The 23,607-nt window shown below is 37.3% G+C and overlaps 1 protein-coding gene across 1 annotated transcript in view; it reads left to right on the top strand.

The window, feature by feature from the left end:
• Window positions 1-23,607, top strand: part of PDE9A (phosphodiesterase 9A) — a 243,660-nt gene that overhangs the window by 176,371 nt on the left and 43,682 nt on the right. The window contains 2 exon segments of the mRNA XM_044669233.1: window positions 1,193-1,344; window positions 15,707-15,781. Of these exon segments, the coding sequence (XP_044525168.1) occupies window positions 1,193-1,344; window positions 15,707-15,781 (227 nt within the window).

Genomic DNA, 23,607 nt, shown 5'->3' with positions numbered 1-23,607 from the left:
CTTGTGACCAGCTTTCATTTTTTTGGGGAGGTTTGGATTTTTGTTTTCCCTCCTCTGTTGTCTGGATTTTCTCTGTGTAGAAGTTGTCCAGTGTTCCAGAGTTTCTCTTGATGGTCTTTTTCTTCTGGATTTCCTTATTGCTGGCCATTGTTAGCCCCGCCCCTTTTCCGCTTTGTCTTTGCACTCCGGGTCTGCCTGGGCCTTGCAAGCTTGGGGGGGGGGGGGCCTCCGGTCTCCTTGTCCTCGGGGTCAGGCCTCCTGGTACTCCTGGTAGTTCCCGGTCTGCCCCTCTGCCCGAGGTTCCTTCAGCAGTCTTTGGGGCTGCTTCCACAGCTGCGCTCAGGTCTGCACCAGGTCCTCACTGGAGGTCCAAGCCTGGGCTGGAGATCGTTATTCAAGCCTAGAGCACTGCCTTTGCCTGCGCTGATGCTCTTAGGGCCCTGCTTTCACCCCCGCAGAAGGTAGTGAAAGTCTGTGGGCTGGAGATCTTTATTCGCACCTGAGGCGTTGCCTTCAGTGCTTGGGAAAGGCCGCGTTTTAGGGGCCTTTGTCCAGGCCCGAGGCGGTGCCTTCACCCACGTGGGCGCTCAGGGAGAGTCCCAGCCACCTGGGGTCCCTCGTCTTGCAGCGCACAGGTACAGGCTCAGGGGCTGCCAGTGATTTTCTGGTTGCCCCAGTCCTGTTTACCCGCTTGTGCGGTGTGGGGGGTGGGGGAGGGGCTTCTTCCTCTAGTGTTTTAGTGTGAGCTGTTTCACCCCTTTAAAGTGTGGAAATGCCCCGATTCTGCGTACCTTCAATGCTGCGCCCTGTTGTGGGGTTCCTTCGTTCCTCTGGACTCGTTTTTATTTCCCCTTGAGGGGTCCTGTGTGGTTCGGTCAGGAGAGATCGAGCAGCTGCTCCTTACTCTGCCGCCATCTTAACCGGAAGTCTCCCTTGTTTCTTCCCTGTAATTTTTTTTCTTCCTATAATTTTATAAATTTACCATACTTTGGACTCTACTTCCCTATTTCTTTATGTCCTATAAGCTCCTTGAGTGCAGAGACTCTCTTAAATTTTGTTCTTGTATTTCAAAGTTCAGCAGTGCTTGGCACATAATTTAATAAATGCTTTTTTAAAATTTGTTAATTCTTGTTCAGGTATGGGTTGGCCTAGATGATCTCTCAGGTCCTATTAAATACTTGGATTCTGTGAGTAATTTCAATAAAACTTGTGAATGCAAATCTGAAGAAATAATGTTAAGAGAAATCTTTTCCTATTTTTAGGACAACCTGTCCCTGTAAGTATAGTTTTTTGGATAACAATAGAAAGTTGATGCCACAGAGAGATGTCCCAGCCTACCCAAAGGTAAGATGTAAAACTCTTTCCAAAGAAAGAATCATCAAATCTATTTTCATGTGGTCTTTAGACAACCTTGTGTCTTGTCATGATATGAAGGTGACCTTGTATTCTTGAAGATTATATCAGTAAATCATAAATTCTGACAGGTTCTATCAGGCTATTTGTTATCAAACCTGGCAATAAACTGTGTCAGCTATTCAAAGATAAATCTAGCTAAATATGAGAGGCACTTCACACATGGGCCAGTAGGTCATGAATTCTTTGTACATAGGAATGTATGAGAAGAAAAAATGCAAAATGTTCCTCAGTCTTTTGTGTCCTGTCATGCTGACAGAATAGCAGAAAACATAGCAGAATATGCTAGGTAGTTTTTCAACCACTTATAAACATTAACCCAACTACTGGCACTCTAAATGTAAAATTCTTATTTATTGACCAATGGCTGGATATACTACTGGAAGAACAAATTCATGCTTGGCACATTTCCTTAGGCTATGTGTAATGTCGGATGCATACATAAAACCTGCTGTAAACACATCAGTGCATGCAACCAAACTCTGACAATTCAAAAATACAAACATCAGTACCTCAAAGAATAAATTCCCAGCCTGATTCCTAAAAGTCCTGTCAAATGTGTCAAAATGCTCATGACAAGGTTCCTTCTCTGCTCAGCAAAAAGCTCTCTTTTACCTGTAAGATGGCATTCTGGCAAGTCTCTGTCAACCAATACTGCACAGCTACAGCTCTCAAATATAGAATATTAAAAACTCTAAGGGAGTTGATTTTAGGATTCTGTCATAGTGGCCACCCAGAAATGGACTGAAAGCTGGGGCTTCTGGTGGGCTTTTATGGTTCTGACCCACAACTAAGTCTCATCCTTAACTCCTCACTATCTTGCACCGCATGTATTTAATCTGTTGCCAGAGCTTATCAACTTCACTTTTTCAGCATCTGTCAAATATGCCCTCTTCTCTCTTTTGATACTGCCACCACCCTGGTACAGATCTATATCTCCTCAAACTTGGACTATTGCAACAGTCTCCTGGTTCGTCGGCCACAAGTTTCTCTACTCTCCAATCCATCCCCCATTCAGTTACCAAAGTTATTCTAAAGTTTAACTATGTCACCCTCCTACTCAATAAATTCCAATGGCTCCCAATATTTGTAAAGTTTCTAGTGCAGTATCTGACACATAACAAGTGCTATACAAATAAATTATCATTATCACCTTCAACATCAGGATAAAATTCAAAATCTTCTCTTCAGTCTTTAGTGTACATGATCTTTTCCTCTCCCACCCCACCTTTCCAGACTTTACACTTTAAATTCCCAACCCACAGATACTCGTCAGTCCAATGACACTTGCTTCCTGGCTGTTCTATGAACAAGACACTCCAACTCTGTTCCAGACATTTTCTTTGGCTATCCCCCTTTCTCAGAATGCTCTCCCTCCTCATCTCTGCCTCCTGGCTTCTTCCATATCCCAACAAAAATCCCACCTTCTACAGGATCCTTTCTACAGGAAGCTTTTCATAATCATTCTTTATCTTAGTGCCTTCCTCTGTGCCCTCTATATAGCATGTTTGTATGTATCTGTTTGCTTGACTACCTATTAAATTGTGAGTTCCTCGAGGACAAGTCTTTTATCTTTCTTTGTATCCTCAGCATTTAATACATTACCTGAGCCACTCTGTCTAGTAAGCATGCCTACTGAGACCTTCCAGCAAATAGGTGCTTAATAAATGCTTATTGACCTACAAGTTGATACTGGCTAAGTGTTTATAAGTTACATCTAAATTCTGGTTGGTGATTGATTACCCAAGTTTATGATGAAAGAAAATTACTAATCTAATGTTTTAGTTTTCTATCATCATTGGCAAATGTTTTATCAGTTGTTTACTGGATTTGTGACATAAATACACACCCACACACAGACATTACCAAACTAAACACAAGTACTTACTTTATTATAGAAAAACAGTTTACATAACAAGTACATAGGCACAAAGTGGAAATGTAAAATAAATTAGAATTGCTCATGCTGAGTTAACATATGTATTCCCAAAACCGTGTCCATCCAGGGAATTTTTTAAATTAAATATGTATTGAAAATGTTATCATATTAAGTTTCTTGCCATCTCAGGGAGGCAGGAGGGAGAGAGAAAATTTGGACCTCAAAATTTTGGAAAATGAATGTCAAAAGTCATTTTTGCATATAATTGTGGGAAATTATATTTTAAAATGCAATCATAAAGAATGTTATTTGAATTAAAGCAGTTAAAACTTAACTAAGTTTGAATTTAGTCAATTTTCAAAAAAATAAACAAACAAAAATTGAGGCAAAACCCAGAATTTTTTGAGATAGTATGCACCAGGCAAACTTTTACTACCTGTTACTCTCTGTTTCCTCATCACTAGTTGCCCACATCTTCCTCTGTGCCTTCTAGAGTTCTTGTTTCATCATGAACAAACTTCCCTTCATTCTGTACCACTTGATCTTATACTCCTTCCATTTCACAATCCATTGCTCTTCCCACATTATATTGTATCTCTGGTCATCCTTTCCAGCAATGGCTGTACTTTTGCACACCTTTTCATTATTCCAATGGTTGTGGAGTAGGAGTCTTTGCTTCTCTTTGCTCCTCACAGCACTTACAGAATCTCTTTATGACAACCATTCAGCAACCTCTCCCCTGTCAGGTAGTTCATTCTAGCAAAATCTATCACCTAATTTGATTGTTGTGATTGTTGTCCAGCTGCTCCCATGTCATTCTTCTCCTTTCATAAGGAATTTAGTGCCTTTCTGTCTCTCTACCTTTCCTTCCTAATAGTTTCTTTTATTCCACAGGACTCCAACATTCATGCTAACATTCCCTCCAACTCTAATGAGTTAAATTTTGGAATATTGATTTGAAGGTGTACACAGAGAAACCAGTTTGAAATTTGCAGTAGTGGGTTGGAAATATAAGCTTGGACCAGGAGAGCAAAAGAGATTTAAGGCTAGATAAATAGATTTGAGATTTATCAGCATATATATAATAATTGAATCCAGTGGAGTTGATAAGATCATCAAGTAAAATACTGTAGTGGAAAAAGGGAAGGGCTCAGGATAGAGTACTATGGGATGACCTAGGTGGTGATCCATCAAAAGACTAAGAAAGAATAGCTGTTCCTGGTGGAGGAACTAAGAGAATAGCTATGAAACCCCTGAGAGGGCAAAGTATCGAATTGAAGAGAATGACAAATGCCTTCAGAGAGACCAAAAAGGTTAGCAGATTTGGTAATTAAAAGATCATTTTGGAAATAGAAATTTCATTTGAGTGAAACATGGGGAAAGGTGATCCTAGCTCAGTCATGTCATCCACATCCCAAGGGTACGTACCTCTATCTGACAAAAGGTCCTTGATTCTAGACAAACAGGGACAAGGTTCAGTGCTGGAGAACCCTGACTTCAAAGAGAGATGATTGATATTTTCTCCCGAACTCTGATTATTATGCCTGCATCCTGGGATAGAACTCTGGAGAAAATCTTTTTTAAAGCTTACATATGGCTTGTGTCTAGCATCCCTTTCAAAGAAGTTACCATACAAAGTAGTAGATGTAAAGTATAGGATAGTCTTTTATTTTCTCCACTACACTAAAAAAATTCTAAAACACAAAAAACTTATTAGTGAGTATAACAGGGCATATTCAGAACTGCCCTATCTGTTTCCAACTTAGCATATGTGTTAAAGTACTTAAGACACTTCTGATATAAAGCTGAGGTCAAAAATAAAATGCCAATTCAGTAGTCTTACAAAGTGCATCATTATTGGAGATGTAGACACTAAATGATAACTCTAGTCCAACTATCAATAATATGGAATTAGGTCTTAATCAATGATACATGTAAAATCCAGTGGGATTGTGTGCCAGCTAAGGGGGGGGGTTGGGGAGTTTGGGGGGCTTGGGGAGAGGAAAAGAACATGAAACATGTAACTATGGGAAAACACTCAAAATGAAAATAAAAATATATTTAAAAAAAACAAAAAACACCAAAGTGCATCATGTCTTAGTGTTTTAAGTATCAACCTCTCAGAAAAAGGTTAAAAAGGTAATAGTGGTTATGTGATTGCTTCTACTTGTCTAGTTTTCCATTCATTACTGCATGCTTGTGACTTTCTTGTGTCAAGTATTTTGTGTATAGAAAATAAATAGCCATCTCCTACTTAATTATGTTGTATATTGAGTACCTTTCTGTTCTTCCTTTTAGGATAGCTTAGACATGAATCAACATAAGCTTTAATCAGTTTTCTCTGGAGTACCAAGATGGAGACATAAGGAGCCAAAGAGAAAGAGAATATAACCCTTATTTTAGATGCTTAGGCTCCCCTAGGACTATAATGTGCATCATAGGTCTAGAGCAGTGATGGGCAAACTTTTTAAAGAGGGGGCCAAAGGAAAGGAAATGCTCATCTGTCAGTCTGTTTCTAAGGCAACTCTTTCTAAATTTCATTGTATTGTATCCTACTCATTGTATTCGTCAGATTAGGAATAATGTCCTGCCAAAGAATAGAACATTTCAGGCAGCCACATCTGGCCCTCAGGCCATAGTTTGCCCATCACTGGTCTAGAGCAAAAGGGCCCTTTAATGGAAAGGTAGAGAGACACAGTGCCCCAATTCCTTAGATCCAGCAGTGGGTTTAATTATTCAACACATGATGGCAGATATTTAAACCATCTTTCCTATTCCACTCTATTGAGAGGTAAAAAGGCCCAGGATACATAGATAATTCAGCATGGATTTGTACCATCCATGCAACAACCATATCCATATCTTCTGATCAGCTGAGCAGGTAGCTCATCCTCCTAGCAGCATTTTGAGGGAATACCTCCTATCTGATAACCAGTGAATTCAATAACTAAAGACCTAAGATGTGTAAGGATTAAAATTTATGGTTGGACTGAATATTTAAGAGTTTTGGTCGCCAGGAATTAATTATATACTTCCAAATTAAAGACCCAAGTCAGGATGACTTTTATGGTAGTTTATGTACAAACAGGAAGAGTGAAAGTAGGGAAATTGAGAGAGAGAAAAAGAGATAGATAGAGAGAGAGAGAGAGAGAGAGAGAGAGAGAGAGAGAGAGAGAGTTACTCCGGCCTGGCCCAAAGGTCCAAACCAGGCAGGGCTTCAGAGGCCTCAGCAAAGGGGGGATATAGAGGTTAATTAAGCAAGGCTTCTAGCCACGAGGCCTCCTCCAAGAAGAGAGGCCTCTTTGGAGGCTAGTGCCTCCAGAAAAGCCAAGGAAAGGGAGTCACTCAGCCTTTCACTCACCCATGTGACAATCCAAAGGGAAGCCATCTGAGGTCTCAAACCTGAGCTCCTCCAAGGCAAAGTTTAAAGGGCCAAATCCCCCTCACAGGAAGTTACCATCATATTTAAAAGATAGCTCTTTGCGTCACTTCCTGCGTCCACCCTCCAGTTTACTGTGGACAAATGGCAGCTTAAACTTGACTCAGACTGCCCAGGGGCAGTCAGTTGTTTTTGATTTGCCACTCACTAGCACACATGGGTTATAGACCTCCCACCTCGCCACTTAATTCTAAGTGGGGTGGGGTGTACACATTCCTGGTAGCTAAAGTCTAAAGAATAAATAGGGGAGAGCTAATTCCATCTTCACAATGGACACACTTAGGGCAGTTTTTTATATGCTCTGTTATATGCACTAATGAGTTTTTTGTGTTTTAGCATTTTTTTGGCATGGTGGAAGCAATAAAAAACTATCCTATATTTTATATCTATGGTAACTTTTTTGAAAGGGACTCTAGATACAAGCTATACCTATGCCCCAAACTACAAATATTCAGGTCTCAAAATTGTATTTGGTAATGTCTTCAGGGAAAGAAACAAAAGCAGCAGACTCAGGAGTTTGTCAAAGGGTTCAAGATACCAACCAAGAATCTTTAGTTGTGCATACCTTTTAGCAAGGAAGAAGAGCATATGTTGGTATAGTCAGGTCCCAGTACTGGGACCAAGGTACCAACAAAGAACCTTTGATTAATAAGGGATCAAAACATATGTGTCCCTCTCCTCAAAATCAAAACATACGTGCTAGCTCCATGCTCTAATCCAATCCCCTAATGCAGTGATGGGCAAACTACAGCCCAGAGGCCAGATGTGGCTTCCTGAAATGTTCTATCAAGCTGGGGGACATTATTCCTAATCTGACAAATACAATGAGGAGGATACAATACAATGAAACTTCAAAAGAGTTGCCTTAGAAACAGACTGACAGGTGAACATTTCCTTTCCTTTGGCCCCCTCTTTAGAAAGTTTGCCCATCACTGCCCTAATGTATCCATAAATCTTTATGAGTATATAATCTACCTATAATTATGAGAATGGAGCAAGTATGCTTTCATAGAATTCTACAGCAGACTAGAATAGAGGTTCATTTTTTAACATCAATATTTATCCAAAGAGAGAGAGAGTAGGATACAGGCCTCAGAATCTTAGAAATCTGAATTCAATTTGTAATGTAATACTTTGATTACATATTAACTATGTAACTTCAGGAAAATTATTTAACTCTCAGGACACTCAAGCAGCTCTCCAAAAACCAATCTGCATTGGAAGAGGGAGTTTCCTCATTGGGAATTACCTATATCTATGAAATCACAGGATCAGATCCGCCCACAAAAAAAAATTTTTTTTCAGTATCACTATGTGGCTCTGCTCTAAAGTATAAAATAGGGGGTAGCTGGGTAGCTCAGTGGATTGAGAGCCAGACCTAGAGACAGGAGGTCCTAGGTTCAAATCTGACCTCAGACACTTCCTAGCTGTGTGACTCTGGACAAGTCACTTGACCCCCATTGCCTACCCTTACCACTCTTCTGCCTTGAAGCTAATACATGGTATTGACTCCAAGACGGAAGGTAATGGGGGGGAAAAAGTATAAAATACCTTAGTCTCTGGAGAATTAAAGTTTACTGAAAGGGAAATGGAAAGACAAATGATAGGCTTGAATAGGATGCACCATAATTTTTTTACCAAGGAAGAACTCCATAAGAAAATTGAAGTAAAATATATTATTAAAGAAATATACTGTCCTCTGGTATCTATACAATACCAAGAAAACTAGAGAAAAACCTGCAACATATTGAAAATATCTTCCATAGAGAATTTCTGGGCATATATAAGCATAAATAGAAGTACGTAAACATATATACAAGAATTGCAAAGGATAAGACTAGATAAATAATGATATGTACCACTGGAATGAGTACCCACATTAATAATAATAATTAAATTTTATTTAGTGCTTACTATGTGCCAGGCACTGTGCTAAGAATTTTTTTTACAATTTTTATCAATTTTTTACAATTATTTTCTTTACAATTATTATCTCATTTGATTCTCATAACAACCCTGGGAGGAAGGTATTATTGTTAGCTCCACTTTACAGACGATAAAACTGAGGCAAACAGGGATCAAATAATTTGCCCAGGGTCACACAGCTACTAAATGTCTGAGGCTGGATAAAGCCTTGAGTCTTCATGATCTCAGGCCTGGTACTCTCTCCATTATACCATGAATCTAAAACCATTGAAGTATTTACAATTCTATATATGTTACCAGAATTCCTCATGCTCTTGTTCTTTAACTGTGTAGTCTACCTAGTAGACTACATATTTAATATGTCAATCACATATTTAATATGTCAATCACATTTTATTATCCTCATTTTATACATTTAAAAATAATTTTCTCAGGTTATATGCTCAGGCACATAGTAATGCTTCCTTCTGTGGAGATCAAAATTAATATTCAATAACTAAATATTATATTTTCATAAAGTTTTATTAATAATAAACTAATAAAAGAAACCTAGCTATTTAGCCCATTCACCAGAGCCAAAGAGAAAGAATGAGGCAGAAGCTCAGAACTTATACAAATGTGACCATGCAAACATAAACAAAAGGAAAAGCATTATAGGTAATACAGAAAGGAAGTTCGGGAAATGTATTTTTTAGGGATTCAAGATATTTCTAACTATACATTTCCCCCTGTGATCCTTTGGGAGAACAGTCTCCCCAATGAATCATAAAAACATAATCAACTTATAAATTGCAATAATTTGTGGATAAAAGGAAAAAAAACAAAATTAATGATTGCTACATTGACAAAAAGCCAATTAGGGGACAGTCGTCTTTGGAATAAAAGTATACATTCAAAACAAATGCTTTCCACCCACTGTTGTGTGGAGATGCAAAGCATGGAATCCCTGCAAAGGTACAGGGATAGCCTCACCCAGAATTCCAGGGGACCCCCCTGGAGAACTTTGGGTGAGGGGCAGTTGAGAAGGGTTGAAGACAGTTAATTTGTGGGAGTGGATGTGAGCAGACACTCTGCTTGCTACTCCTGACTTGGGGTTTCTCCTGAGGTGGCCATTGTAGCATAAGCCAGTGGTTTCTACTCATAGGGTTAGCCTGTTTGTTATTACTATTCTTCATTAATATAATTATATAATTACTTAGTGATTAGAGAGTAAGATACTTATCAATAGCAAGAGAGCCAGTTTCAGTTAAGTGCTTCATCCCCTCTTGAGAAGAGGGGGAAGGGCAGCATCTACTTAGCAGTTCAGGGTTTCCTCTCATTATCCTAAAACCCTCATTTACCCTTTTTTTAGTTTTCCTTGTTATTACTTAATATAACCTTTATCTTCAAATCTGTGCCTGATAATTATTTGGGAAAGATACTCACAACTCAGACTGAACATCTAGTTTGAATCCTGTGGGCTGCCAGTTTAAGAAGATCTTCTCTGTCCTCAACTGTTAGATAACTAATTTCTATATACTCATCATACTGACATGTGAGGAATATAAATTTAAGAAAAGGAATATCAATTGGGGTTTCAGCCATAACTGAAACTTACCAGAGGAATCTTATTCCTGTCTTCATTACCAACTGAAGCAGAAGCAGTTAGAGGGGGAGGGGTTTGAGAGCCAGGAGTGTTTAACCCCCTCCTTTTCCTCACTGAAGCCTGTCAATCTCTGGCTCTTGACTTAAAGCTCTATTTGGCCCTGACACATTTATCTGCTTCTTCAAACTATCTGTTATTATCGTCATAACACCACCGTAGTTCAAATTCACATCCCAAAGTTCAATTCTGGGTCTTCTTGATGCAGTGTGTGGTTTCCGCAGGCATCCTCATGGCGTCTTCTCCAAATAGGTTCATCTTTTGGATTCTGGGAAGTAGCAAGTTTCTTATCCTAAAATTGCTCAAATTCAAATCAAAGTTCACAACAATAACAAAGTCCCCCCTGAGGAAAATAATAACAAACAGGTATCACTCAGGGATACATGACTGAGTTATAAGGTATATGAATCAATTGTAAAAGAAATCAAGAACAATAAAAAATCCACATAAAAGAGAAAAAATAACTTATGGATGAAATAGAAAATGTCAAAGTCTTATGTCTAAAAAAAATCTAAGGAAAAATAAAACTATAATAGGTCCTTGAATCAGGGCCCAATTACAGTGATTTAAGCAATTGTGCATTTACCCAATCAGTAGACATAACTACAGAAAGTTTGCCACACTATGAAAGACAGAAAAAGGGACTAGATTATAGGAGCAAATGGGAGCCAGGATGGCAGCCAAAGTGAGATGCTTGATAGAATGTGGTTCAGAGGAAGACCTGCCTCTGACATATGTCAGAACAGCCACAACCTTAAACTCCAAACAAGTTTAAGTCCTCTTGTCTTGGCTCAAAATTATATCAATCCCACTGGGATTGGTTGGTTTCTTTGACCTTGTGCTCCATTGGCACTCTGCAGGTTGGCTTTGTGCTTTTTTGGCACTGTACAATGGCTCTTTTTATATTCCTTCTTCTGGAATCAGACAGAATCATTAAGCAAAATCCCATAATTTTTAAACAATCAATGGCATTATTCTATAGTTTAAAACTTTTGGGGGGATACATTAATATTAGAACAAATGTATTTTAAACTTATATTACTGCAAAATAAAAAAAAAAGATTAATATTGTTTATATGTACTTCAAAGTACTCAAGTACTATATTGAAAATACAAGAAAAAAAATAATAAAAATGTTTTGAAATAAAAATATATAGCTTAGAATCAGTGACACACTGTGTCAGCCAAGGAGAGGTAGAATACAAAGGTTCCTCATCCAAAAAATAAGATCCACTTCCCTCTTAAACTTGGCTATGACCCACTATATGAGTGCAAAGGATTTTTACAAAATCACAGATATATAAAAACAAAACAGTAGTAGAGTAGATAATGCACATTCAAATAAAGAACCAAATTCACAATAGCCTAGTTATTGACAATAGCAAACAAACCCATTATTATGTAAGGTTCACATGAGTTTACATATAGTCACTTGTTCTGTGATGTTTTAAAAAAACATGAACTGATGTATACTTGTCACAAATCTATAGATGTAGGAAATTTTTCAGTGTTGGTGAGAAATCTAGATTGTTCCGGTGGAAGTAAATTAAATTGAAGAGTTAAAATATCATGCATGCAGGAGCTCTTTTTGGCTTCCTGCTTTTTATATAAAAAGTTTTGGTAGGAACTTCTATTTATTTCTCTACCTTTTAATACAACATTCTTTATAATATGTATATATATATACATATATACATGTATATATATACATATATATATATTATCCATTCAGAAACTACTAGATATCTTAAGTCATTTCTCAAGACTCCTTAAAATTTAAATTTAAATTCTTAAGTCATCATATTCTCCAAAGTTTTATACAGGTTTTAACCAGTTTTGATAGAGTCCATTCATAATCATATATGTGACAATTAACAAAAGTAAAAATGAAGAAAAGGCTGTATAAGCAACATGTGACCTTGATAGTTGAGATGACAAATCCAGGATGCATAAGATTTATGGGCTTTTTACATTGATATGTTGTTCAGTAAAATTATAGGGAAATGGTACAGATAAAGAATCATATAACAGAATAGATATAAATAAGATTAATGCAGATAAACTTAAAAAATTTAAACCTTAAAGAAATCAGCCAATACAATAATATAAACGAATAACTCTTTTAAGGTTCTTTCCGCTCCCCCATATAAATCAACCATTTGCATTTTGTTTGTCAGAGCTCTGAACTTCATCATAGTGAGGGAGAATTCTGCACTGAGCATTTAAGACTTTCAAAACTTTGTCAAAATATTTCATTTTGGTTTGTAGTTTAAGCAATCCCCTAGCCTGTTGCATATTTTTGGGAAGTAAATAAAGTGGGAAATCTCCAGTGAAAATAAAAACTCCCAGGAAAATAATTAAGCAGATCCAAACTCCATTTTGTAACTTTACCAACTCAAACTGTTGTTTCAGTTTCAAGCATGCTTTGAAACAGCATTATTCCTAAAAAAAGAAAAAAGAAAAAAACACTGAATGGAAGTTTGTTTACAGAGTAAACACACACAAAAAAAAGCAAATTTTCTAGAGGGAGAACAATAGGTTATTTGCATATAACAGAACTTGCTATCCTTTGGCCATTCTTGAGTCTGGAGAGAGAAGGGAAAAGCAGGCTTATTTCCAAAACTTTGATTTTAAATCTATTGATTTTAGACTTTCCTTGCCCTCAACAACAACAACAACAACAACAAAAGGACAGAGGAATCCCCTATCTGTGAAAAAATACTAAGGTACAACTTTCTCTCAGCCAGTATCCCAGGGTCAGCTTAAGACATCAGCTTTAAAAATGGCTAGCACAGGCTGGAAAACCCACATGGAGTGGGGGAAGGGAAGGGAGTGGAAAGATTTTTATACATCATCCTCTTGGGGAAAAAAAAGGCTTGGAATGGCAGGTTCTCCTGGTGGGTCTAGTAGCGGCAAGTGGAGGCTATAGGCTGGGTAAGAGGCAGTGAGGAACCCTGGCTTAAACTGATGGACGGGAGAAGCCACAGAGGCAGTAGCAGACAAGTGGATAGGTGAACTTGGCTGGCAAAAAAAAAAAAAACAGCAGGAGGGCAGGGCATGAGACAACCCCAGCTCTCGGCTCTTGGCTCTCATGCTAGGTGCATAGAGTCTGGACAAACTTACTAACTTTACTTAAAAACTACCTAAGTAAAAAAATTTTGAGAATTCATTTCCTGAAGTGGTTGTCCATAAATGTGGAGATTAAAATTAATATGCAAAATACTAAATATCATATTTATAATTTTTATTAATAATAAACTAACATAAAAAACTAGAGGAAAAAGGTGCTAAACTCACCCAGCTCACTCACTGGAGCAAAAGAGAAAAAACAAGACGGAGCATCAGAACTTATACAAACATGGCCACATAAACATAAACAAAAGGAAAAGCATTGTAGGTAATACAGAAAGGAAGTTTGGATTCAAGATATTTCTAATTATACACTTTACAAGTATTAGTAATCTCGTCTTACAAATGAGGGACAGGCAGGTAAAGTGGCATATTAGATAGAGCGCAGGCATACTGTCATCTTCCTGAGTCCCAGTCTGGCCTCAGACACTTCCTAGCTATGGGATCCTGGGCAAGTCACTTAGCCCCAGTTGCCTGGCCCTTAAGGCTCTTCTGCCTCGGAGCCAACACTTAGTATTGATTCTAAGACAGAAAGTAAGGGGTTGGAGGTGGGGGTCGGGGAGAAAAAGTATAGAGGACTTGGAATCAAAAAACCTGAGTTCTAGTCCTAGCTCTTTCCATGTACTAGCTACGTGACTAAGAACAAATCATTTAATTTCTCTGTGCCTCATTGTCCTTGTCTGCAAAAAAGGAATTGCAAAGTTAGATCTTTGCTTTAGAAAAATAACTATGACAGGATAAATTAGGGTAAGAGGAGAGGTGGTACAAGGAGCCCAATCAACAGGCTACTGGAACAATTTATGTAGGAGGTGATAAGAGCCAAGGAGTAGAGCCTGAATAAGAGAAGGAAGTGGACAGATGCAAGAGATTTGGTATGGGTAAAATTAGTAAGATTTGATTTGTGATTTGATATGTGAGGTGGAGGAGAATGAGAAATCAAGGAGAGTGCCAGGAAAGGAGCCTGGGAGACTAGAAGAATGACAAAAATAAAGAGAGTGGTGGGTATGGGGCTGAGGGGAAGGTAGTAGGTTCTATTTTGGAAATGTTGAGTTTGAACTGTCTATAGAATATACAGTTTGAAATGTTCAGTAGAAAGTTGGTGTTGGGGAGTAGCTAGATATCTCACTGGATTGAGAGCCAAGACTAGGTTCAAATCGGGCTTCAGACATTTCTTAGCTGTTTGACCCTGAACAAGTCATTTAATCCCTTTTGGCTAGCTCTTACCACTCTTCTGCCTTGGAACCAATACACAGTACTGATTCTAAGGTGGAAGGTGAGATTATTTAAAATAACTTTTTTAAGTTGATGGTAAACTGAAGCTTGGGACTGTGTCTTTGCATACATATGAGTGTATACATATATGCATGTGTATATATATGTATGTGTGTATATACATTTATATATGTACACATAAGTAGACTAGCTAAGGATAAATAAATATATATGCATTTACATATGCATGTATTTGTGAGTCACCTGATCATTTAAACCATGAGAGCTTACAAGGTCACTCATGCAAAAGCTCTTCAATTTCATATCAAATTTTGCTTTCTTTTTTAAAAATATTTTATCTTCTATGATCACCTCTCTGCTTTGTTTGGCTAAGAACTCGTCCATTGTCATATGTGTTCTGGTTCTCTTAGTTTTTAAGATATAATCTTTAAGATTCTAACTGAATATTGATTTTGATCATTTTGTGGTAAGTTGTTGGTCAAAACCTAATTTCTGTCTAACTAGTTTCCCATTTTTCCAATAGCTATTGCTTAAGGTTATAATATATATTTTTAGGTTTCTCAAACTGTTTTGTTAAACTGGTTTTCATTCATCCTTAACAAGTCTGTTCCACTAATCAATATCTATGTCTTAATCATTACATAATAATTTTAAGGACTGTTGCTTAAAACTATAATTTGAAACCTGGAAGTATTATTTCTTCTTTATTCCTTTTTTCTTTTTTCACATTTCCTTTTTATAGATTATAGATTATTATATAGATTTATATAGATTATAGACCTTTTGTTCCTCTGAATGCATTTTGGCTATATATTGTCCAGTTCTTTTCATTAGTGACCTTTTGGTTATTTGATTACAGAAATAAGTGTATAAATTAATTTAACAGCATTGTCATTTTACTTTTGTTGATGTGTCCCAAGCTTGAATATTAACTAACTCTCCAGTTACTCCAGCCATTCTTTATTTTTTTTAAGTGTTTTGTAATTGACTTTATAAAGTTTGAATGGGAATGCAGCCACAAATAACACTGAATCTTCTCCTTCAGTACATGCTTTCTCAAGAGACCATAGAAGCTCTTAGGAAACCAACATTTGACGTCTGGCTTTGGGAGCCCAATGAGGTGAGTGGATGGCCAATGTGTACTTTGTGCTTAACGACCTCTGAAAACAGAGTCTTAAGAAAAGCTTCTTTCCTCAACTATCCCTAGATGCCTAATGAAGAATATGAAAAAGGTAGTTCTGTTAAAGAAAATTTAACATGTCCTACCACCTTCTCCTCTTTTATTTTTTTTAATATGATGATACAGGATTCAACTTTAAGTTGTATACTTCATAAGAAATAGTAGTTTGAGAATCAAAGATTAAATAGAATCTCATGTGGTCTAAAAATTGGATTTGTATATAGCATCATTATTTTAAACAAGCAAAAAGTAGGATCTTTTTTATAGACATCCTTTCAAATAGAGGTTTCATATCTAATATATAGAGAACTTTGTCAAATTTATAAGATTAAGAGCCATGGCCCAATGGATAAATAAGCAAAAGCTATAAACAGACAATATTTGGATGAAGAAATCAAAGCCGGTTGAGAGTCTGGCCTAGAGAAGGGAGGTCCTAGGTTCAAATCTGGCCTCAGACACTTCCCAGCTGTGTGACCCTGGGCAAATCATTTGACCCCCATTGCCCACCCTTATCACTCTTCCGCCTAGGAGCCAATACACAGAAGTTAAGGGTTAAAAAAAAAAAAAAAAGAAATCAAAGCCATATCTAAGCATATGAAAAAATGCTTTAAGTCACTACTGAGAAAAATGCAAACCAAAATATCATTTGATTGACTAAAATAACAAAAGAGCAAAATGACAAATATTGGAGGGAATGTGGAAAAATGGGGACACGGTTGGTAGATCTATGAAATGATCTACCCATTTTAGAGAGCAATTTCAAATTACAGCCAGATAGTTACAAAACTGTGTATACCCTTAGATCCAGTAATACCTTGCTGGGTCTCTTTCACAAGGAGATCAAGGGAAAAGGAAAGTAATTTATATGTTCAAAAATATTTACAATAGTTCTCTTTGTAGAGGCAAAGAACTGGAAATTGAGGAGATGCCTATCAGTTGGGAAATGGGTAAACAAATTGTGCTATATGATTGTAATGGAATATTACTGTACCATAAGAAATGATATGCAGGCTAATTGTTTTAAAAACTTGGAAAGAATTACCCAGGATAATAAATAGCAATATAAGTAGAACCAAGAGAACATTATATACAGCTACAGAATTAATCCTGGAAGAATGAATTGTGAATGTTACCTCCAGAGAGTGAACTGAAAGATGAAAACATGAAAGACTTAATTTGTATGAATATGTCTGTTTTCCAAATGATCTCTTTTGTGATACAAAGAGGTTGAACAGAACATTTGTGGATAAATTCTCTTAATAATTTTTTTATTTAAAAAAGTAGGATCTTGAAACTAAGGAATTTAGTAACAATGCTAGAATTACAATGTTTTCTTTCCTAAATTTTCATATATATATATATATGCATATATATATACTTTTATGTGTGCATAAAACATTGGCTAATAAAGGGCAGGGATTATTTCATAGTTGCCTTTTTATTCCTAGTGCCTAGTCCAAAGCCTGACAAACAGAAAGTACATAATAAATACTTGATTAATTGGTTGCTGTTAAGCAAAAAAGGTTTTCGTTTCCTCAGGTAAGTTGATTTAAAACAGATCATTTTAGTTATGATCTTGCACAAAAATGATACCATTCCTATGTAACCATGAAAGTCTGGAATCCAACATGTATGAAAGATCAGTAGGACTTGAATAACTTTCTGCAACATGACTAGAAAATATCCCCCTTTGATCTTCTCAATGAGAAAGCTTTTGTTGGTCTGAAGTTGATAGGGAAGGGTAGCAAAACTTATGTGAGGAAACCCTTCTTCTGGTTCAAGAACAGTTTCTCTTTCCAGGCAGGGAAAATTCCGAAAACTGTTCTCTGTGGATTGATAAAGAATGTGCCTAATAATATAGATCAACTTTGCTTAGCAGAGGGTTCAGGACTTATCTTGTGCAGCAACAGTGAGTAGACAAGAGGGCAAGTGGCATTTGCAGTCCCTGCTACCAGGAACTATACTTGAAAGTGTTATAATATCAGGCAACACTTGCTAGTGGCACTGCCAAATTAGAGAAACTTCAGTGAAATGGAGAACTTAGAGCCACTGGGGACCATGAGTGTTAGCTTGGAAAGCAATGTCTGATGTAACCAGCAAGAAATCATGAAAGATGAACCTGCCCCTTCAGAACTATAAATGGTAAAGAACCAGTTTAGATTAGGGTGAAGAATGGAGAGTGGAATTGTCATTAAAGGGTTTTCTGTTTGTTTTACAAGGGTTCTGTTTTATTTTCTTTTGTGTTTTAATTTAAAAGTTCTTCTTCAAAGAAAAAAAATCTTATTTTATGGCATAGCCTTAGTTTCACAGGCCCAGATAGACTTAACTAGATATGATGTTAGGTTTACCAGATGGTGGGCAATGTGTGTGGAACTTAAAATTTATGGGCTGATGTTTTGGGGGCATTGAGGGAAGAGAAGCCAGAGACCAGAAGGAGCAACCAGGGTCAAGTGAGAAAGTGGATCCAACTTCCCTGCCCCTTCCTCTATGATTTCATTGACTCTGCTTGCAAAGAATAGTAAAGAGAAACTGAGAAGTGGTCTTCCACCTTCAGGCTGAGGCCTGGTGAAGCATTCAAGGTGAAACTGTGGATTACTAGAAGGAAATTTTTATTTCCCTTCACTCATCTACTAAAAAAGGAATGGCCCACAAAAGCAGTAATAGCATTGTATATAAGAAAAGTATGTGACAAGCCTAAGAAGGAAATTCCAGGACCTCCAGTCCTTGGCCACCTTCTATTTTTCTGGTTCCTTTTCTGATAAGAGGTAGAGATGGGGCTGACCTGAGAAAGTACTTGCTATATCCAAGATATGGCAGTAGTTAGGGAATTAATAAACCCCCAAAGAAAAACATGGCAGACGTAAACTTTCTTACATATGGCCTGCTTATCTAAGTTGCTGCTTACACAGGGCCTGAGGAGAGATATTCTGAAAGTAGACTTTCCCAATCTTTAGGACTACTTTATAGACAATTCCAAAATCAAGAGTTACTCTGCCTAAGAGTTCCTGAATTCAAGTGTTTGGCCACTAGCCTTCTTGAAAGTTAGCTTTTATGTAGCCTCATAATCATTGGAGAGAGAATAGTCCACATAACTCAGGCAACAGTATGAGGAATTAGACTTTGTGAATAGAGCTGATAAGTTGCTCAGATAGCACAGGACTGAGTTGAAGGGGGGGAGTCTCTAACAGTCTCCAAAATATGCTTACCTCTCAGGTTGTTTAATGGATTTTATTTTTCTATATATGTTCATTGGCTCCTGTGAGTTCTTGGCACCATATCATTTTCTATGGGGAAAAAGTAAACAATACCTGATAGTCATAGTGTATATTAATTGCCTGTAAAGAAGTTGGGGGCTCTGTTACCCATATTTGGGGAAACCCAGATATAATCTGTGCTTATTTAATTTTGGAGATGCCAAATGGAGTAAGAACAAGGAACTAAAAAAACTGACACTCTAATCCTTGAGCCAAATCTCTAGCTATGTCAATTTAATACTAGGATGCATGAGCCAAAAGTCCTTGAGGGGACTGTGAACCATGGGTTACAATGGTAATCTCTGAAACAAAGAAGAATACAAAAACAAATTCAGTACTGTGAAGACCTCCTTCTGCTTCTATAGTGACAGATAGTGGTAGAAAGGGAGTTATGGGATGCTAAGAATCAATATTCTATAAATACTTATTATATATATAATACTCAAGTGCTAAATGTCAGATCCTTGTCACTCTTTGCTAACTCATATCACAATGCTTATAATGAGCATTTTTATAGGATTGACAAGAAGTTAACTGCAACTTATGTTTTAACTACTGTTATAAAAATAAAGTTCAATAAGAACTTCAAAATTAAATCAATTTAATAGTAACTTCAATGAAAAGGTGGGTAAAAAAGAGAATAGCCAAAAATATGCTAAAGACATCTGATTTAGGCATAAAATATGAAAGAGGCCTGAAATATATGTACTCTGTTCTGATCTACTATTATTATCACTGTGTATGGATGACAGTGAGTAGCAAGGACTGTTATAGGTAATTTATAATTGATAGATAGACATATGTATTTCCCTTCCCCATTCAGTTACTGTTTTTTCAGGACCAAATGAAATCATAAAAATAAAATTGATTCCTGGATCTGCACAGTCAAATGGGCAAAAGATCAAAATTAATACAAAGGTAAAAGAAAGAATAATGAGAAAATATGTTACTTGAAACAAATGCGACATTAAAAACTCTATCCTGGTCTACTTAAACAATATATTAATGATGAAAAATGGGATGTCAATAGAACAAAAGTTAAAAACACAGATTATAATAATTTTATGTAGAAATTTATGGGAATTGTAAATCATGAGAAGAAGGGAAACCCTGAAACCCATAGGCAGCAAACAAAAAGTCTTACTTGCCAAACAGAAATATGGCAGACAAGAGCAGCATCAGTTTGGCATACAAACTCTCTTATAAAATCTTCTTGAGAAGAGTGATGGAATATTGTGAATAGTATTGCCTCATAAAATATAAACAAACAAAACCAAAAAACAATGGAGAGTAAAGCCAGTATAAAGAAAACTATCAAGAAATCCAACTAAGTATAGACATCTTTTGGTCAATTAAAGATGAAAATGGAAAGGAAAATAGAATAAAAAATTTAAAAATCTGAAGTCTTTCACAAACAATGATAAACTGGTTGTTGGCCAAATAGTAAATTTTTAACCAATGGTAAATACAGTGTGGGTTTGCATGATATTTTAGGGCCTATATCGTTTTGGATTTTGCCCTGTTAGTAGGTGGTGGAAGTTAAATGACTTGTCCAAGGTCACACAGAAAGGATGCATCTGAGACTATATATGAACACAGCACCTCCCATCTTCCCAAGCGTAGCTATGACTATGGCATTAACTTGATCAATTAATTTGAGCAAGTACTTAAGTCATAGTTCAAATGAAATATCCTAAGCTTATATCTGAAAAACTCTACGTAAACCATTTCTTTCTTATAATTGCAAGACACTTTATTTGGGAGATAATGTAGCACAGTGAATAGTGTGATAGAATTGATGGTTAAGATAACTTGAGGTTCAAATCCTATTTCAGACACATACTAGCTATGTGATTCTGGGGAAAACCAAACACAGTCAACCTCAGTTTCCTCCTCTGGAAAATGGGAAAATGATAGCATTTACTTCAGAGGACTGTTGCAAGGTTCACATAAGATAATAAATACAAAATACTTTGCAAATCATAAAGCATTATATAAATTTCAGCATTGCTAGGCTGAAGGGTTTGAACAATTAAAGGACTTTTCATATATAATACAAAGTTATTTTCCAGAATGGTTAAGCCAATTCGCAGCTCCTCAAACTGTACATTGCTATATCTGTCTCCCCAAAGCCCCTCCAACACTGAGTGTTTTCATTTTTGTTGTAGAAGTTCTGGATACAATGGCTATTTGTAGATAGATTTACATTCTATAAAATCCATATAAATAATTACCAAACTTTTTTAACTTAATCTATTTCTCCACATTTGGGTTTATGTTTAAATATTTATAGTTGAAATCAGTGCTCCCAACTGCTAGATAAATTATGACTAAAGCCCTATGTGGGAAAGAGTCATTTGCAGGGCCTTTTACTCATGGCTTTGGCCATCAAAATAGCTGTTGTATTTATTTTAGATGCATTGGTGTTACTATTTTTATATCACAATAATTTCTAATATGCCATTCCCCTTTTTCCCTCCACACATACCAGAATTCTTCTTTGTTATAAAAAAAAAGTTAAGGCTTATCAACCAACAACGTGACCATGAATGTCAGCACATGGATATATTCAGTATCCTCAGCACCCTGACCTAGGCTGCCAAATTCCCACACTACATGCATCCTTCACAATAGGAATACAAAAGAGCTTTATCTAAATCAGCGATTCCCAAAGTGGATGCTACCACCCACTGGTGGGTGCTGCAGTGATCCAGGGGAGTGGTGATGGCCACAGGTGCATTTATCTTTCCTATTAATTGCTATTAAAATTTTTTAAAAATTAATTTCCAGGGGGCTAAGGAATATTTTTTCTGGAAAGGGGGCGGTAGGTCAAAAAAATTTGGGAACCACTGATCTAAATGATCCTTTCTTCATTGATATATATTATTTAAATAGCTTATTAACTTATATTACCATAGAATGTCACATTGGTGCTATACATACTGATAATACTACAAGGATTAGGAACAGTAACTAATATTAATATGTGATAGATATAATAATTAACTAATATTATATATATCTCACACACACATATATGTGGGGCTGTTTAAAAAATAAAGATGGCTAGCTGAGGACATGGTTAGATATAATACCTTCTTAGAAAATAGGAAGAAGTCCATGCCAGCACAGACAGCAGAGTAGATGGAGAGAGAAGTAGATAGGATCTGGTACAAGAGAGCCTGGAAGGTCTTTCTTATCTCTAAGAGAAGTCCTGGATAGACACATCCATCTACTATATATTAAATGTCTTTAGCCCAAATATATGATTCTAATGATTAGAGGGAAAGTTACCTCTCTTGTCCAGTGATGGTGAACCTTTTAGAAACCTTAGAGACTTAAAGCCCAAACTACCACCTTCATGTTGCATGTGAGCTCCCTACCTTATCCCAGACAGGAAAGTGTTAAGGGAAAAACCAGGGAAAGGTGCCTCAAACAGTAAATATGGGTCCAGGTGGTTGTGAGAGAGAGGAATAACAGGAAGGGACCCACAAGTAGGGACCAAAGTTTAACAGCAAAGGGGTGTCTGTTACTGAATTGGCTGTTAGGTCCAACTGCCACTCTGAAGCACCAAGACTAGGCCTATGGAAACCAGCAAAATAAAGGCAAGAGTTTATAAGTTAAGGCAACACATTTAATCAAGGACAAACTAAGATTAAGGATGGGAATAGGGTTTACTACACCTAAAAGCTAAGGGCAAACCATAGGGGCAGGGGAAGGACTTGACTACACTCCCTTATGATCTAAGCAAGACAGGGCCCAAAGAAAACTGTACTGGAGTCACAAGGGAAAAGTTCCTCCCAACCTGGTTCCAGCCAGGTTTGGTCAGCTTAGCTGAGGACCTGAGGGTGGCTTTACTTGGGATCTCACGGCTAATCCAGGGATGGTTTCAGGATGCCAGGAGTCAACTCCACCAGAACTGGTGATCCAAGGTATTCAGGTAAGGAGAGATAGTTTGCAATGCTGTTCACCAGATCACAAACCACTTCCCTACTCAGTGCTGCTCTGCAGGTCTGATGTCCTCTGCTGTAAGCCTTCACCACTATCAGGATCCCAGGGAATCTGGATACAACTCCCCTAGCTCTGAGGTCTCCCAGGGTCACAACAGTTTGTGCCAACCACCATGGAGTCCTTCTCAAGCACAAGCCACTTCCTCCTTCCCCTGCATTCCATTCAGAATGTCCATGACCTCCAGCTAAGGCTTTTCCTAGCCTGCTCACACACCTACTTTTAAACTTATGCCTCTTACAGAAGGGAGGAAGCCCTCCCAATGGGCTGCTAGGCAGAGGAATGGGTGATGGGAGAAATGTCCTCAGGAATGCATGGAGAGAGGGAAGGGATCAGCCCCCATCTGGCACGCTCTGACACATGAGCCATAGGTTTGACAACATGTCTCTAGTCTTTAGCTCATCATTTCCAGCTTAGCCCTTTCCCTCCAAACACTAGTTACTCAAAAGACCACCAAAAAAATAATTTAAAAAGACATCAAATAGGAATTAGAGAAGATATATA

This window comes from Gracilinanus agilis, chromosome 3, assembly GCF_016433145.1.
Source record: "Gracilinanus agilis isolate LMUSP501 chromosome 3, AgileGrace, whole genome shotgun sequence".
NCBI lineage: Eukaryota > Metazoa > Chordata > Mammalia > Didelphimorphia > Didelphidae > Gracilinanus > Gracilinanus agilis.
The sequence above is the reverse complement of the archived record's forward strand: the minus strand, read 5'-3'. Positions and strand labels throughout refer to the sequence as shown.